This window comes from Hypanus sabinus, chromosome 3 (assembly GCF_030144855.1).
Source record: "Hypanus sabinus isolate sHypSab1 chromosome 3, sHypSab1.hap1, whole genome shotgun sequence".
Lineage (NCBI taxonomy): Eukaryota > Metazoa > Chordata > Chondrichthyes > Myliobatiformes > Dasyatidae > Hypanus > Hypanus sabinus.
Window position 1 is genome coordinate 122,642,389 of NC_082708.1, and position 17,647 is coordinate 122,660,035.

At 40.8% G+C, this 17,647-nt stretch overlaps 1 protein-coding gene across 6 annotated transcripts in view; it reads left to right on the forward strand.

Moving 5' to 3' along the window:
• Positions 1 to 17,647, forward strand: part of LOC132391619 (arfaptin-1-like) — a 124,635-nt gene that overhangs the window by 16,854 nt on the left and 90,134 nt on the right. For 5 of the 6 annotated variants that reach the window (XM_059965044.1, XM_059965045.1, XM_059965048.1 and 2 more), the window contains exon 2: positions 4,054 to 4,149. In XM_059965044.1, the coding sequence (XP_059821027.1) occupies positions 4,063 to 4,149 (87 nt within the window). In that variant the 5' untranslated portion in view covers positions 4,054 to 4,062. Of the gene's footprint in view, positions 1 to 4,053; positions 4,150 to 13,250; positions 13,309 to 17,647 lie in introns of those variants that run through there. The other variant, XM_059965047.1, reaches the window with a different exon arrangement.

A 17,647-nucleotide genomic window follows, 5' to 3' on the forward strand; every position in this document is an offset into this window, starting at 1 on the left:
TGATTTGGTTCATCTATTTCGTATCGGAGTACGCACAGACATGGCGGAGAAGAAGCAACCGGAAATGCGTAGGAGGAAATGCGATACTACCAAGTGGACCAATCATAGTTGCGGTCTGCGTCGCCGCGACATGTGAGTAACTTTTCTGGAGAGGTGCACGTCATCTATGGCATAGGGTACGCGATAGCTATGGCGTCGATGTGACGCACAAGTACAAATCAGCCTTAACTTCTGTCTGCTTTTATTGTTGCCTGCATCAGGAATATGAATAGCCTCTTCAGCTGTGGGCACAAATAGGCCAGTTATTGATGCTGGCACCCCTGTGTAAACTGACACAAAGTATTGCTGACCCCTAATAAAACTGTCATGTACATTCATGGATGACCAGTAATTCCAATAGGGGCAAAGGTAATGGACAATAACCTACAGTTTCAGTAGCTATAATTAACGACATAACTGTGAACAGGCAGCATTTTCAGATTTGCATACTTACAAGGGGAGTACATGCCAACTGGCATACCTCATTTGAATATTCAAATACTGGTGGCTCTGAGAGTTTCTGAGCAAACTGCAGACACCAAAGTATGCCTCTTCCATTATTACGTTGAGGGTTTGCTGTCTCCCTAAATATACAAACACACAATATTAAGTTACTAAGTAGACATGTCAGAGCAGTGCATAAGTGACAGCAGATTTGCCTCTTACAATTTAATACAAGAGATGGCTCCTGATTTGGGCCAAGCTGACGAAAATTAACACATTAAGTGGTGGCAGGGGTGATTCACTCATCTTGGTGGTTTTTAGCTTTGATAGGAGTCTTTCTGTGAGGTCTTGTATCTCTGAAAAAATAGTGCAGTTTTAATGACAAGGTTGTCTTTCAGGCATTTTGTCAGGAGGATGTTTGGTGCTGGCTTTTTTCACTTCCTTTTTGCCTTTCAGTCATTCTCAGAGTCCCTTTCCAATCTCAAGTTGACTTGTGACCCTTTATATTGCAGTCCAGTGTTTCTGTCAAGGTGAAATGTGAAAAGTTCCTGGGTTGGAGTTTGTGCTGATGACAATAGTGTTCCATGGTAGAGTAAACTGGTAGACTGTGAAATGTTCACTTAACTCACAGGAAAGTTGTGCTGCAAAGATGGCTCATTCTTAATGACAAAGCACAATTCTATAATGTTGGTGTTACTCCTCCATTTGCATTTTCAGATGCAGGTATACCACCCATAACCTTGCTCTTCCATTCCCTCACACTGTCAACCTGAAATTATTAACCTGCTCAGTTGAGGAAAATCACCAGAGACACAAAATGACCTCTGAAACGGTTTTTATTCAGAGAGGAGTTCGCAGCCCCACACACTTCGGGCGTAAGGTAGCCAACTCCCAATTTGTCGGTTTACAAAGGTCATACTTATACCCAAAAGCAGGGTACTACATTCGCAAATATGGTTACCGATTCGAATTCATCAATTGGCTATTTGCATAGCTAAACACGCAAAATACTCGGAATAAGCATAGACGCAAGCGTAATACTTGGAATGGGTATGGACGCAAGCAAAACACTTGAAATAGGTATATAGCTCAAAATACTTTGCCGAACACATTGTCTTGTGGTCGCAGGGTTCCTCTTCTTTGTGGTTGCCACATGCTGTCTGGAATCTTATTTTAGCCACCTCTTCCCAGTTCTACTACACTTCCCCAATGACGTATCCTTTCCCTGATCCTGTCTACATATTTTGCTACACTTACTCCTCGCCCACCCCTTCTACACGTTCTCAACACTGGTGATAACAGCATCGGTGCATCTTGAGTTTCAGGGCAATGTTAGAGGAGCAGTATTTATATTTCTTTATATTGTGTTGAGCATTGGGGTTCTGATGTTCCAGGTCCCCAACTTCACACTGAAGAATGGAAGAGGACAGTATAATTTAAAATATTTGGGATGGCTGCACACTAGCCACTGCATGAGCTAGACAGAACAGGGTTAGTTTTAATACCAGCATGGTCCAAGGAAATTGATCCAGTCCCTTTTCTATGGGTATAAACGTATGTATGCATGAATAAAGCATGTGGGCTGATAATGTATGTCATAATGGTTTTTTAAAAACTTTCTTCCCAGTATCTTCCAATACTATACACCTGTTTAATTTTTTGAATATTAAATGGGCATACAATATTAGAAATTCAGTCTCAAGATCACTTGAACACTACGAACCATATAACACTACTATTTTTTGCAAACTGTACTTATGTTGTGGCTTAATTTGAAGCAAAGCAGACAGCTAAGAGTTTTAAAGCCTGTATAGCTGCAAGTTAGACGACTGTTTTTAATTTGTCCACAAAGCTATCCCAGCAGTACTAATTTTGCGAGGCAGAACAATAGATAGCCTGTTGTGTTTTATAAATACAACTCTGTTCCTCTTTATACAGTGTGAAATAGATAGAATCAACTCCAATGAGGAGAAAGCTTTTATGGTATTAGATTACAGTATAATTGCATTGGCAATATTGAATAAAAGTAAGCTGGAACAGTTGTGAAAAGACATTTTAATGACAATAAAGGACATACTGGAATTAATGAAGCTTAAAAGTAGTCTAGTTAATATGGTTCAATGATGAATTTTCTGTGCTGTGCTGAATGCAAATTCAGAAATAAAACTAGCTGAAATTACAAACAGTGCCATCTAGTGGCTATTTGTAATATTTTCTTTAAAGATTTCATCCTTGTATTTTTGAGTTCAATTTTAAATTTGACAATTTTTTGTTTGTTTTCCTTTGTTAACAGAAAAGGCAAAAGAAATTCTCTTGTTAGTATTTAAATGCCTTTGTTTCTTTTCCAATTTTTTGTTTCTTTTACTTCCCCTTTCCCTTCATCCACCCGTGTTTGTGAATTTACTGGTACAGACCTAGAATGGGAGGGAATGTAAGTGAACCTCAAGAAATGAGGCTATAGAATTGAGATCTGGTGTGCAGAAGACAAGAATGATTTTCATTGCAGATTTAAGTTATGAGAAGCTGTTTTCCTAATGAAACATTACTATGGTTGTTAATCAGTTAAGATGTATTGCATATGTTTCTAATAAGTATTTCTGCATTATCACAAGAATATGATGTTTCTCTGACCTACCCCCCTCTAAAAGAGTTGGAGATGTTTTATGACACTCTATTCTATTGGGGCTTGCAAATGGCTGACACTTCCTTTCGTCACCCATTAGTTTGGTTATCATTTTGCATAATATTTTCTTTGCTTTTGACAACACTGCGGAAATGTTATGCAAAATGTTTGGATCGTTTTAAAGCAGAAGTTTGGCTGTAGTTTCATGCTCCCATCAGGTCATTCAGAATTGCCTACCATTTGGTTTTGAGTGTTTTTGCATTCGGTTAGATAAGTTCTTATTTCATATTTTATGTTTAAGGCTGTTTCGAATGTCTTCCACACTTCTTAAGCACCTACTTTCTGTTCACTTTGCCTCATTTCACAATGCTACTTGTTTCAGAATGGTGTTTGCAGAGCTCAGTAATTGGCTAATCTTTCTGGGAAGAGGAAACCTGCACACGTGAATAGAGGAAATAATCTGAAAAGGAGAATTTATTATTAATCTTGGGTAATGAGTTTGATCAGTAAATGTTGTTAAAGTAGGGAATTTGTGTCATTTCAAAACATTTAGGAAGAGTAGGATGAAACATTTTAAAACATTGCCATTACTTGTATTTACATTTCACGGGATTTTTAAAAAAAAATCATAGTTACATGAATCCAGTTATGAAAAGCCACCATTTTATTCTGGAGTGCTATGATATGATGTGAAATTGGTATGTTTAGTTTTGTTTTGTTAATATGTTGGGGGGTGGGGAGATGCCGAATATCTTACAATAAGTGGAACTCAAATATGAATCTGAAATTAATCCCATTTGTAATGATAACATGATACACATTCAATAGGTAATTTAGAAGGTGGGTGCTATTCCCACCAGTATTAGGCAAACTAGTATTGTTTCCTTTCCATATGCTTTGTTTGGAAGTAGTTGATGCATTTGGCTAATGCTTGTTTTTGCTTTCAGGAGAACACCATGTCTGCTGCTGGTGATGCTCCAGGTCTGAATGTAACTTCCCATCCAGCTGAAGTGCAGGCACAGGATTCTGAACTCAACTCAAAGGTTATTACTATATTTAATGAAATTTTCTAACCATGTTAAATATGTGCCCAGTTACACTTAATATTTTCATTCAACTAATTACACTTTGTATCAGGCAATAGTTAATTGCTCTCAAACAGTTTAGAGCATTGAAATCATTTTCTACAAACGTAAGGTGTCTAGAATTTGTCGGTGTTCTTTTTTTGTCATCCAATTATTTGAACACTTCCTTTTCTTCCTGCCTGTGTACACCCTGATGTTCTTTACTGCCTGGTATTGCAATCCAGTTGCATTCTGTCCCTGCCTCTGTTTGTCATATCCAAGAAGACTATGTCGGTGAATGTTGATTTGAATCTTTTTGACTTGACACAAATTTCCACTCCTCTTCTGTTAGTGATAAATAGATCTAGAAACATAGAAAAACTACAGCACAATACAAGCCCTTCAGCCCACAATGCTATGCCTAACATGTACTTACTTTAGAAATTACCTAGGGTTACCCATATCCTTCTATTTTTCTAAGCTCCAAGTACCTGTCCAGGAGTCTCTTAAAAGACCCGATTGTATCCGCCTCCACCACAGTCGCTGGCAGACCATTCCACACACTCACCACTCTCAGTGTAAAAAAAATACTTTACCCCGACATCTCCTCTGTACCTACTTTCCAAGCACCTTCATACTATGCCCTCTCTTGTTAGCCATTTCAGCCCTGGGAAAAAGCCTCTGACTATCCACATGATCAATGCCTGTCATCATCTTGTACACCTCTACCCGGTCGCCTCTCATCCTCTGTCACTCCAAGAAGAAAAGGCCGAGTTCACTCAACCTATTCTCATAAGTCATGCTCCCTAATCCAGGCAACATCCTTGTAAATCTCTGCACCCTTTCTATGGTTTCCACATCCTTCCTGTAGTGAGGCGACCAGAACTGAGCACAGTACTCCAAGTGGGGTCTGACCAGGATTCTATATAGCTGCAACATTACCTCTTGACTCCAAAATTCAATCCCACGGTTGATGAAAGTCAATGCACCATATGCAGTCTTTACCACAGAGTCAACCTGTGTAGCAGCTTTGAATGTCCTATGGACTTGGACCCCAAGATCCCTCTGATCCTCTACACTCCTAAGAGTCTTACCATTAATACTATATTCTGCCATTATATTTGACCTACCAAAATGAACCACCTCATGCTTACCTGGGTTGAACTCCATCTGCCACTTCTCAGCCCAGTTTTGCATCCTATCTATGTCCAGCTGTAACCTCTGACAGAATGAAATTAGGAGAGCCAGAAGGGGAAATAAGAAGGCCTTGGTAGACAGACACTAGAGCACTACAGCTCAGTGCAGTTGACGTTTCGGGCCGAAACCCTTTGTCAGGACTAACTGAAAGAAGAGATGGTAAGAGATTTGAAAGGAGAGGGAGATCAGAAATAATAGGAGAAGACAGGAGGGGGAGGGATGAAGCCAAGAGTTGGAAAGTTGATTGGCAAAAGGGATACAGAACTGGAGAAGGGGGAGGATCATGGGATGGGAAACCTCAGGAGAAAAAAAGGGGGAGGGGAGTACCAGAGGGAGATGGAGAGCAGGCAAGGAGTGATTATGAGAGGGACAGAGAGAGAAAAAAGAGAAAATAAAAGGGGAAAAATAATAAATAGATAAGGGATGGGGTAAGAAGGGGAGGAGGAGCATTAACAGAAGTTAGAGAAATCAACGTTCATGCCATCAGGTTGGAGGCTACCCAGCCGGTATATAAGGTGTTGCTCCTCCAACCTGAGTGTGGATTCATCTTGACAGTAGAGGAGGCCATGGATAGATGTATCAGAATGGGAATGGGATGTGAAATTAAAATGTGTAGCCACTGGGAGATCCTGCTTTCTCTGGCAGACAGAGCGTAGGTGTTCAGTGAAATGGTCTCCCAGTCTGCGTTGGGTCTCACAAATATAAGGCTGCATTGGGAACACCGGACGCAGTATACCACACCAGCTGACTCACAGGTGAAGTGTCGCCTCACCTGGAAGGACTGTCTGGAGCCCTGAATGGTGGTGAGGGAGGAAGTGTAAGGGCAGGTGTAGCACTTGTTTGGTTTACAAGGATAAGTGCCAGGAGGGAGATCGGTGGGAAGGGATGGGAAGGACGAATGGACAAGGGAGTCGAGTCGGGAGCAATCCCTGCAGAAAGCAGAAGCGGGGGGAGAAAGATGTTCTTGGTGGTGGGATCCCGTTGGAGGTGGCGGAAGTTATGGAGAATTATATAAACACAAAGTACACTCAGATGCTGTGGTCAAATCAAGACATACAAAAAAAGCTGGATGAACTCTGCAGGTCAGGCAGCATCTGTAGAAAGCATCTACGGATGCTGCCTGACCTGCTGAGTTCATCCAGCTTTTTTGTACATCTTGATGGAGAATTATATGTTGGACCTGGAGGTTGGTGGAGTGGTAGGTGAAGACAAGGGGAACCCTATCCTGAGTGGGGTGGTGGGATGATGGGGTGAGAGCAGATGTGCGTGAAATGGGAGAGATGCATTTAAGAGCAGAGTTGATGGTGGAGGAAGGGAAGCCCCTTTTTTTAAAAAAGGAAAACATCTTCTTTGTCCTGGAATGAAAAGCCTCATCCTGAGAGCAAATGCGGTGGAGACGGAGAAATTGCGAGAAGGGAATGGCATTTCTGCAAGAGACAGGGTGGGAAGAGGAATAGTCCAGGTAGCTGTGAGAGTACATAGGCTTATAATTGACATCAGTAGATAAGCTGTCTCCAGAGATAGAGACAGAAAGATCAAGAAAGGGGAGAGAGGTGTCGGAAATGGAGCAGGTAAATTTGAGGGCAGGGTGAAAGTTGAAGGCAAAGTTAATGAAGTCAATGAGCTCAGCATGCGTGCAGGAGGCAGCGCCAGTGCAGTCATCGATGTAGTGAAGGAAAAGAGGGGGATGGATACCCGTATAGGCTTGGAACATGGACTGTTCCACAAAGCCAACTAAAAGGCAGGCATAACTGGGACCCATGCGGGTGCCCATGGCTACACCTTGGGTTTGGAGGAAGTGGGAGGAGCCAAAGGAGAAATTATTAAGAGTAAGGACCAGTTCCTGTAGACGGAGGAGAGTGGTGGTAGAGGGGAACTGGTAGGTTTCTGCTTTCTGGTTTTTGTATCTTTTGCCCAATGGGGAGGAGTGAGAATAGCTAGCATGTGTGGGTGTTTGATTATGCTTAGTAAAAGTTGATAGGAATGTGTCAAATTTCTCTTAACATCCAGAGGAAGTAGTGGTGTTGGTAAGCTTTTATTGGCTGTGGTATCTTTGTGATTGGCCCAGGACATGCTATTGATGATATTTACTTCTAGGAACCCGAAGCTTTCATTTAATCACATCCTATGCACCTATTAAATTTTTTCACTGCTCTGGAATTATTGTGTGACATGATTATATCATTTTACCTAAATGCTACAGCTGGTTTTCACAGAACAAGCTACCAGTTAATCTTTCAGTAAGGTTGGTTGTAGAAGGATAATTGCTGAGATGTACAAAAGCTTGTATGCCCTTGGGATTTTTTACATCTGTGATGGTAGAACCTGAGTATAACATCTCTACAGTGCAGTTGCTCTTCAAAGTGGAGGCTTCAGTGGTAATAACTTTCACATCATTTGCATGGAGTTTCCATCCCCAATCTCCAAACTTAACAGATGAAAAGCAACTTAGCCAAGTGCAGCTTAAAGTTATGAGATGTGCAAAAAAAAGTAGCAGATTTTTTTCAACTGCAGTTCAGTTACAATTCCTTAGATACAAGAAGGAAAAGAAAGAAAAGATGGCCCAGTGTATTGCAGCTTGGGTTAAGTTAAGTAATGTATGTATTTTGAGTTTAACAATCAGAACTTTTTTTTTCTGAAGAGTGTGCTTGTGAACGCAGGTCTATCATGTAGTCATGTCAGCTGTACTCAGACATTAGCTTCATCAAGGGGTCTTAACAATAGTGGCAATTTCCTTTAGTCTCCCAGAAGCTAACGTGGGATATATGCTGTTGATCCAGTTTCAAGTTTGACTTGCTACTGGTTCAAAAATTTCATTTCGATTCATTGGTTCAAGGGAGTGTAAATAATTGTATTCTTTATTAATTTGTTTAATCCAAGTCAATTTATAATAGAACACAAGAGCAGGGATAGATCATTTGACCCTTTGAAGCTGATCTGCCATTTAGTATGTTCGTGTCTGATCTGCCTTTTCTATCTAGAAATCTTTTTATCTCCTCTTTAAATATATTTGGTGAATTGGCCCCCAATCTTCAGTGTGGTGAATTCCAAAGGTTAACCAGTATGTTGATGAAGGACTTTCTTCTTTTCATTTTTAAATGCTTTGCCCCTGATTCTGAGACAAAGTTTATTTCTAAGATTCACACTTTCCTATTCCTATCAATTACAAAATTTGTTTTTTTTTTCTTATTTAGTTTACTCACCCATTCTGTAAGACACCTGTATCCTGATTAATTTAGTGGAGTTGGTTCTTATTTCTCCTGAAAGTACATTCAGATGATAGTTATGTGAAAACTATAGCTACCTGTTAGATTATCACTGCAGTGACTTCTGAAAATGGTCAACAATATGATCTGCCTCTTTATACCTAGCAGTTCACTGACCTGTCACCATTTGGGAAACACTAATACCTAGATGGGATGGTAGGTAAAGGAAGCATCTCAAATTCAAAGTCAAAGTAACGTATTGAATGTGGTAATACTCTACCTTGAGATGCATTTTCTTGCAGCCATTTACAGGGAAATAATAAAGTACAGAATTTATGAAAAAAGCTGAAAGTAACAAATACTGGCAAACAACTAATGTGCAAAAGAAGACAAATCATGCTAATAATAGAATAAATCAGGGGTGAGCAAACTTTTTGACTTGTGGGCCACAAAGGGTTCTAAAATTTGATGGGGGGGCCGGACCAGGAGCAGATGGATGGAGTGTTTTGGTAATACACCTCATAAGAGAAAATAAAATATCATGGGATATGTAGAAAACATGTGCTTTAATTTCAATTGAAAATGAACAAATGCATTACAACAAAATATCTGTCTTTGAAGTCTCATGGTATTTAGCTATTTATTGAAATGACTTTTGAAACATTGAAAATTAGATGAATAAAATACAGCTTTTTTAATAGTAACAGTTATTATTTTAAAGCACTGAAAATTCTGTATTCCTTTAAGATATTATCATCAGCACTCTCCTCCTGCCTGTCTTTATTTCAAAAACGGTAGGAGATGCAGGTCTACTTGTCCTGCTCCTTCTTATTCAATTGTACCCTGTGCCAAAACTCAACAACGACCAGCACAAGGACAGAAAAGTGACAGCACACCAGTATGCGGAGCGCGTTATTTGATCTGGAGCACATTTTTTATTTTGAGAACGTACATGCTCCTGCGCACTACTCATGTCCATCAATTAACAGAAATGACATGTAAAATGTAAGGCTTATTGAAAAAAATATTTTCAAATGCATTTTTTACATAACACAACGAAGAAACTTATTTTTAATTTCAGTGGGAACAGTGTTGTTGGTCTCCTTTTTTAGCCAGCGCATCAAAGTCTGGATTTAGTTTTGTTGTGGCGATTCTCAGGATGGATCTGAGGTGTTGGTCAGTTAACTTGGATCTGTGGCTGGCTTTGTTGATGTTCATGATGTTGAACGCCTGTTCACACAAATAGGTCGAGCCGAACAAAGAGTAAAGCGCAAATGTGGAGTAATACGCTGCACCTCAACAAAGGTCAATGTGTAGCAGTGTGCTACATGCAACGCTAAAATTACGATACGGAGTCGGTAACTGCAGTCGAAGAAAAAAACTTTATTCGAAATCCCCAGCATCACTTTTAAGCCTCCCTCAACCTGCCCCCCGTGGCGCAGAGGCTCCAAAGCTCTGTGCCTGCAAATCCCCGCAGGCTATCTCCCTTAGCCGGAACGCTGGCTAATTTTGAGCCAGTTCGGATGTGCCAGGAAATGGGTCGCCACAAATGTATACAGAGTGCGTCATCTATTGGGAAAACGCCAGAATTGCGGGGAAAAAACGTTAACAAGGTTTATTAATATAATTTCATCAAGTTCTGCGGGCCAGATTAAAAAGCTTAATGGGCCGCATATGGCCCCCGGGCCATAGTTTGCCCATGCCTGGAATAAATAAAGCTGAGAACATGAGCTGCAGAGTGCCTGAAAGTGAGTTTATATAGGTGGTTGTTTATAGTGTACTCTAGGCCATGGAGTCAGTTCAGCATTTAGGTTCGGTTGGTTCAGGAGCCTGATGTTTGTAGGGTAATCTAGTGGTGTGAGACTCGAGGCTCCTGAACCTCCTGCTCAATGGTATATTTAAATCCTACTTTCATCCCACAATGTGAGGGTGTAAACATCTTTGCGTTATGACTCCATCTCAATTTACAGACATGTGAATTTAAGTCTCATGGCTTGTAGAAGGAAGCTGTCCCGTAGCCTGTTGGTCCTGGCTTTAATACTGTTTGCCGGATAGAAGCAGCTGGAACAGTTGATGGTTGGGTGCCTGCTGTCCCCGATGATCTTCCAGGCTCTTTTTTCTGCACCTGCTGCCGTAACTGTCCTCAATGGAGGGAATTTCACATCCACAGATGCACTGGGCTGTCTGTACCACTCTCTGCAGTACCTAGTGATCAAGGTTGGCGCAGTTCCTGAACCAGGCAGTGATACAGCCAGTTAGTATGCTCTCAGTGGTGGCCCTGTAGAAGGTCTTGAGGGGATTTGGGGCCTATGCTGAACTACTTAAGTCACCTGAGGTGGAAGAGATGCTATTGTGCTTTTTTTTGCCTCAAAGCCAGTGTGTACAGGCCAGGTGAGTTCATTGGCGATGTGTATACTGAGGAACTTGAAACTACTCACCCTCTCAACTGCAGTTCTATTGATGTTGGTTGGGGTGGGCCTGTCTCCATTCTTCCTGTGTATGGCAGTACAGTCATGGGCATAAAGGGAGTAGAGAAGGGGACTTGGACACAACCCTGGGGGGTACCTATGTTGAGGGTCAGGGGGCAGGGATGAGGGAGCCCATCCTTACCACCTGTCGTCAATCCAGTAGGAAGTCTCGGATCCAGCTGTACAAGGCGGGGTGCAGGCCAAGGTCTCTGAGTTTCCTGTCAAGTCTGGAGCGAATTATGGTGCTGGATGCTGGACTATAGTCCAGGGTCAGCATTCTAATGTGTGCATCCCTCTTCTCCAGGTGAGTGAGGAGTGAGGACTGTGTGTAGTGCTGTGGCTATGGCGTCGTCGGTAGGCCGGCTTTGTCAGTAAGCAAATTGTAGGGGGTCCAGTGTGGGTGGTTACATGCTACAGTTTTAGTCTTTAACCAGCCTCTCAAAGCATAACTGAGGCGAGTGCAACAGTGTGCCAATCGTTCAGGTATGCTACCTTGGTTTTCTTAGTGCAGGGACAATGATGGATGATTTGAAACAGGAGGGCACTACACACTGGGAGAGGGAGAAATTAAAAATATCTGTAAGTGCACCAGCCAGCTGTTCAGCACACACTTTGAGGATGTGCCCTGGGATGCGGCTGCTGATACGCTGGAATGTTCTATGTACCTCAGCCTCAGAGATAACAAAGGTGCAGGTGTTGTCAGCGACTCTCCTCTGGGGTTCAGTCCTATCAACCTCGACTTGAGCATAAGAAAAAATTTGTCTCATCTGGGAGAGAGGCGGCAATGTTGGCTGTACTGCTGTGTTTCTTCTTGAAGTCTGCGATGGTGTGCAGTCTTTGCCGTGTACAGCATGTGTCATTGTCGCAGAGTTGTGACTGGATTTTGTCCTTGTGTCGCCGTTTTGCCACGACAATGTTACAAGATGGCTTTGATAGCGTCACCCGAGAGCTGAAAAGAGAACACAGCCTGGATGATGAGTCCTTGATGATGGGTGCTGCTTGCTTGTGGTGGAGCTCCTCATCTGAACATGGATAATCTGATTAATTGCCAGCTATAGTTAACAACACTGGGACTTTGTTCATTAGGCAAGCTGCTGAAGGAGACACAGTTATGGAAGCAGTGAGCAAAGGGTGCTGCTTGCTCTGCCAGGCTGGACAGAATTAATCTGGCCCATGCATAGTGTTAAGATTAGTTTACACTCACAGATTTCTGCAGATGTACCATGGAGAGCATCTGAAGTGATTGCATCATAGTTTGGAATGAAGGGACCACTGGACAGGATCAGAAAAGACTACTGAAAGTTTCAAATTCTACCAGCCCCATCATGGACACCTGTCATTATGTACCCTCATCACCCAGCACATGCCCTCTTTTCATTGTTACCATCAAGGAGGAGGTACAAGAGCCTGAAGAAACGCACTCAATATTTTAGGAATGGCTTCCCTTCCATCAGCAGATTTTTGAATAATCAATGAACCCATGTACACTACTTCATTCCCCCCCCTCCCCTTTGCACTACCTTATTGTGTTTTTTTTCCTTGTAATTTATAGTTATATATTGCAATGTACTGCTCTCACAACATATGCTGATGATATTAAACCTGCTCCTGGATTCTTATTCACACTAAAAGAAAAATAAGCTCAAATCATTAACATTAAATTAAGCTGTGAACAAGACCTTATACAGTAATATTTAGTTACTGCATTACATTTTAAAAACATATTTCATTCAACACAGCTTAACATGTTCTGAATGTTTTTATGTGGTATACTGAAGCAAAGTACTTTGTTGAATACTGAGACTGCAGGAGTTCAGCAAGTGGGGGGGGGTGCAGGAATCACAGACTATTCCTTCTGTGTTTGCATTTTAACTGCCCATGTGCATTGGAAGGAATTCCCAGTTTTGCACAACAGCATTGAGTTTTATATCATAACAATTGCAAATTACAGGTGTTTATGTAAAGACACTAAAGCTTTTGCAATCCATTTCAGTTACTTTGTTTTATTTCCTTTTATCTTTCCAAAGTTCTACAGAGACCTGTGGTGGTGGACCCAATAACTGATTAATTTGGTTTAGTGGATTAGCTTTTGTCAGCTTTGTGTTCTGCCCTTTAAGAATTTGCAATGCAATTTTGTTAAAAATTGTCAGAATTTTGTGTTGATGATATAACTGGTATGGTTTTCATAGTGCAAATTGCACTTGCTGTGAATTTGCCAATCCAACAGGAAGCTTTCTTCGACATGCTACTATTGAATTTGTTAAATGGTATGTATTTAACATGCTTATTTATGTTGAATGTTTTTAAATGATTGCTACTGAATTTTCAGAGTGTTCATTGCAAAGCCCAAGTGTAACTGCCTAGCCCTGGTTCAGCAAACATCTCTCACAGATAGATTGGTGCAGATGAGGTCAAGTACATTTATCTCTTGTACTGAGGTACTCATGAACCTCTTCGGACACAGTCTGGCACCTGTGTTTTTCAGGGCTCGGCCCTCTCAGTTAGTGACCATTGGGAATACAAATAACTGAAGTTCCTTTTGTGATCCCTGGTCTGTAATGAGTTCTAAGATGAAACAAAGTAACGGTAAAATGCACTTTTGTTTCACAACAGTTACTGATTATGAATTATTTTCCTCATCTGCTGCACATTGGAATTTTGTAGGACTGCATCAATGATGATGAGGACTGGAATGGCCACAGTTTAGTGAAGATTAGCCCAGCTAATTCACTTAAAAACTACTTTTTTGTGCATACTACTTCTGGAAATGCACAAGGAGTCAATAACTTTGAATTTAAAACTAATGATAATGGAATCTTCTGTGAAATTCAGGTTTTCCTCTTCCCTCCTCCCCCCATCCCTTCATTCATCTCTGCATTTAGCTCTTAAAGCAGTTACTGCATTTGTGGACCATTAAATTACTAAAACAATTACATAGAAATAAGGATTAACAATATAGCGCTGGCTCTACCAAGGTCTTTATTGAAGATCTTACCAAGGCAGCTGTGAAATTTAGTGTCGGTTAATAATCTGGAAATTGAATATAAAATAAAACAAAATTGCCATAAGTAATGATAACTAACATTCTACCAGATCTGCTGCTCCACTTACTTTCTTCATGGGGGAAAATCTGTTATCTTTATTCAATGAGCAGTTTGGGTTGACTTTTAAATGTCTTCTGAAATGGTCCAGCAAACCATGTAATTGTAGCACAACTGCTGAGTTCAAACCAGACTGATCACTTGATATTAACCAGTACACCGATTCTAATGCTGCAAAGTCACATCCAATCTAGTCAATCTCCCTATAAATATCTCTAGTATGGTGGATAAATTAGGAGCTGTCCCATAGACTAGTTAAGAACCAGACAGACATAACACTCTCAAAATTGTGCTGTACAGACAATGATCTGGACTTCTCTATAGTCTCTGGACACCACTTATCCCATGAGTTGATCGTCTTAAGGAGTGGCACACTCCTGAAGGTCAAAGGATGGTATCATCCCAAGGTCTTCCTTTAAGGCCTTGTCTTATTTATAAAAAAAATATGTTTGTCAAATTTGCCGGAATATTTTGAAACTTGCCAAAAAGGGTAAGTAAAAAGGTAACTAGTATGTGTATTGTTTTTATTTCCAGAAGGCATTCGGTAATGTACCAAATTTTAAAATAGTAGCTGTAAAAATGCTGAGGCTGATCTGAAGTTCGGGAGGAAAGTTGGGGGTAATATATATCAAAATGAATAAGGATTGTGTAATGTAAACAAAAAGAGGATTTATAGATAATTTTTGGCTCAGTAATTAGAAGAATTGTAACTGGCCTCATTGAAGTATGTCAGATTCCTGAGAGGGATAGATAGAACATCGACTGTTTATTCCTCTCCTTTCCTCTGGCTGACCTGCTGAGTTCCTCCAGCATTTTGTGTCTGTTGCTCTAGGCAGGTGGAGGGTGTCTTGAACAAGTTCACAATGAGGGACGAGCCTTTTATGACTGAAATGAGACATTTCTTCTTTCGTTTCTGTCCCAGGTATCCATAGAGACTTGGTCTTGTGCTTTCTAAACAGGCATTTTGGATTTTGGGACATTAAAGGATATGGGAATTAGGCAGGAATGAGGTAAATGAACTTGTTGAATAGTATTCTCCAGCTCATCTTGTGTTCCCTAAGAAGATTGGAAATGGGCAATAATTGCTGCCCTTGACAGTGACATCCAGATCTCATGAACAGAAACAGTATTTTAAAAAAAGCACTTTCTTTATTTGGTATTACAGGTGGCTCCCGTTTTTCGAACTTTCGCTTTATGACAGCTCGCTGTTACAAAATACCTACATCAGTACCTGTTTTCGCTAGCAAGAGGATTTTGGCTTTTACAAAAAAAGGGCACCCACTTTATACGTGTGCTTACCCCGAGAAAGACTATAATGCAGGCAGTGGTGTGCGCATGCGTGTATGTGCCAATTTTTTTTCTCCAAATCGATTTTGGCTTGCTGTCTTCCCGATTTTGATAAGTGAAACTAAACCGTACATACAATATTTCTACTTTATATAGGGTGTATATTTATCATATTCCTGCTTTTACTATATGTTTGTGTTATTTTAGGTTTTGTGTGTTATTTGGTATAATTTGGTAGGTTATTTTTTGGGTCTGGGAATGCTCAAGAATTTTTCCCGTATAAACTAATGGTAATTGCTTCTTCGCTTTACAGCATTTCAGCTTACAAACAGCTTCATAGGAACGCTCCACTTTCGGATAGCGGGGGAAACCTTTTGTAATAGTTGTAGTTCTAAATATACCCAGTAGAAGGCAGGAAGGCTCCATAGTAAAGTTAGTATTTTTGCATTGGAAAACAAAAACAATAGCATTTTGTGTTCTTGTGGCACCTTTGGCAGCAGATTTCTCAAGGTGCTTTGGAAGGCTGTTCCTTGTCATTTTAGCACTGTTAAGAGAATAGGAAATAGAAACAGAATTTATTTATTTATGAGGGGTGATAAGTTCATGGCCTAAGGTAGAAGGATTCAATTTTAGAAAGCCTAGCACATTTATTTTTTAACATAATCCCATCCTACATTTACAGTGGTTGTGGAGCATACGGCTCTTGGATCTCCAGAAAGTGTCCACAGCAGAGGTGATTGATAAGGTCGTGCCCTAAGGTAGAAGAAGATGAGTTATACAGCACTAGTTACATGCACATGCAGTTCAATTCTTTGAGTGATTATGCAGAAAGTTTGAAGTTAATAACTCATCTCCTTCAACCTTAGGCCACAAACTTATCAATCACCCCGATGATTTATTAACTGATGTTGTTAACTTCAAACTTTCTGAATAATCACTCAGAGTTGAACTGCATGTGCATGTAATGAGGCCTGTATAACTCATCTCCTTCTACCTTAGCCCATGAACTTGTCAATCACCCCTCGTATTTTGATTTAATAATACAGTTCTGTGTAGGCCCCTCTGGCCTTCCAAGCCACACCTTCCCGGCAACCCCACAACCCTGATTAACCCTACCCTAATGATGGGACAATTTACAATGACCCATTAACTTAACTGGTACATGTGTGGAGTGTGGGAGGAAATCGAGCTCCTGGGGAAACCCACATGTTCCATGGGGGTGGGGGGGGGGGGGTGCCAAGACTCCTCGCAGAATGGCGCCGCCAGAATTGAACTCCAAACTCTGCGAAGCCCCAAGCTGTAATATCGTCATGCTGACAGCCTGTTTGACTCCTTGTTCTTACTGCACCATTCCATTGCAAAATTTTACCTTAACCCTATTTTCATGTACCAACCTCTTATCTGCTAGCAGTATCTGATTTAAATATACAAAGTGACTGAACTTCCATAGCCACCTTGGATAGAGAATCCCAAGAATAAAATTTCTTCTAGTCTGTCCTGATAGCCAGTTTTCTATTTTAAGACTTTGATCCCTAATCCTAAATCCTCTGTCTACTTTGCTGTGCCAAACTGTGTATTCTGTACACCTCTGATAATGTACCATCCCAATGGTTTGACATCTGGCTTTTAGACTTAGTGAGGCATAGATTCCCAGGCTCACTTTAAACTTGGATCCCATTTCCCACACTGTCTCTAAACTCAGAGACCCGACACCGCATTCCTTTCAAACACACTGTGCTTTACTCCCCACAATCCCTTTGAACTCACTGGGTTTTGATTCCCAGGATCTCTCAGAACTCAGCAGGTTCATTGAACAAACGTATTGTCCATCAGCTAACATTTTTTTTAAAGTGTCAATTAAAAGTTGTTTGGGGGTTTTATGAGTGAAATCCAGAAGTCTGAAAAACCAATCATTCTAGTATTTCCGCAGTTTCAAGGATGCTAGATTATCAGAGTTTTACAGAATTGTGGCCATCTGCAATCCTAGGTTTTATAGTGTAGTACACACTATGCCTGCCATTCACTATTGATCAGTAGTTTTAGAATGCTTCTGGTAACATCAGTAGTACATCTTTCCTTTGGTAGGGAGATTCTACTCTGAATGAGTGAAAGGATGAGGGGCCAGTGTTCCAAATACTTCTCACCAAGTTGCGTGTGTGTCTTTGGTTGTATTAGAGTACAATGACATTTTGTATTACATGGATTTTTGCACTGTGGG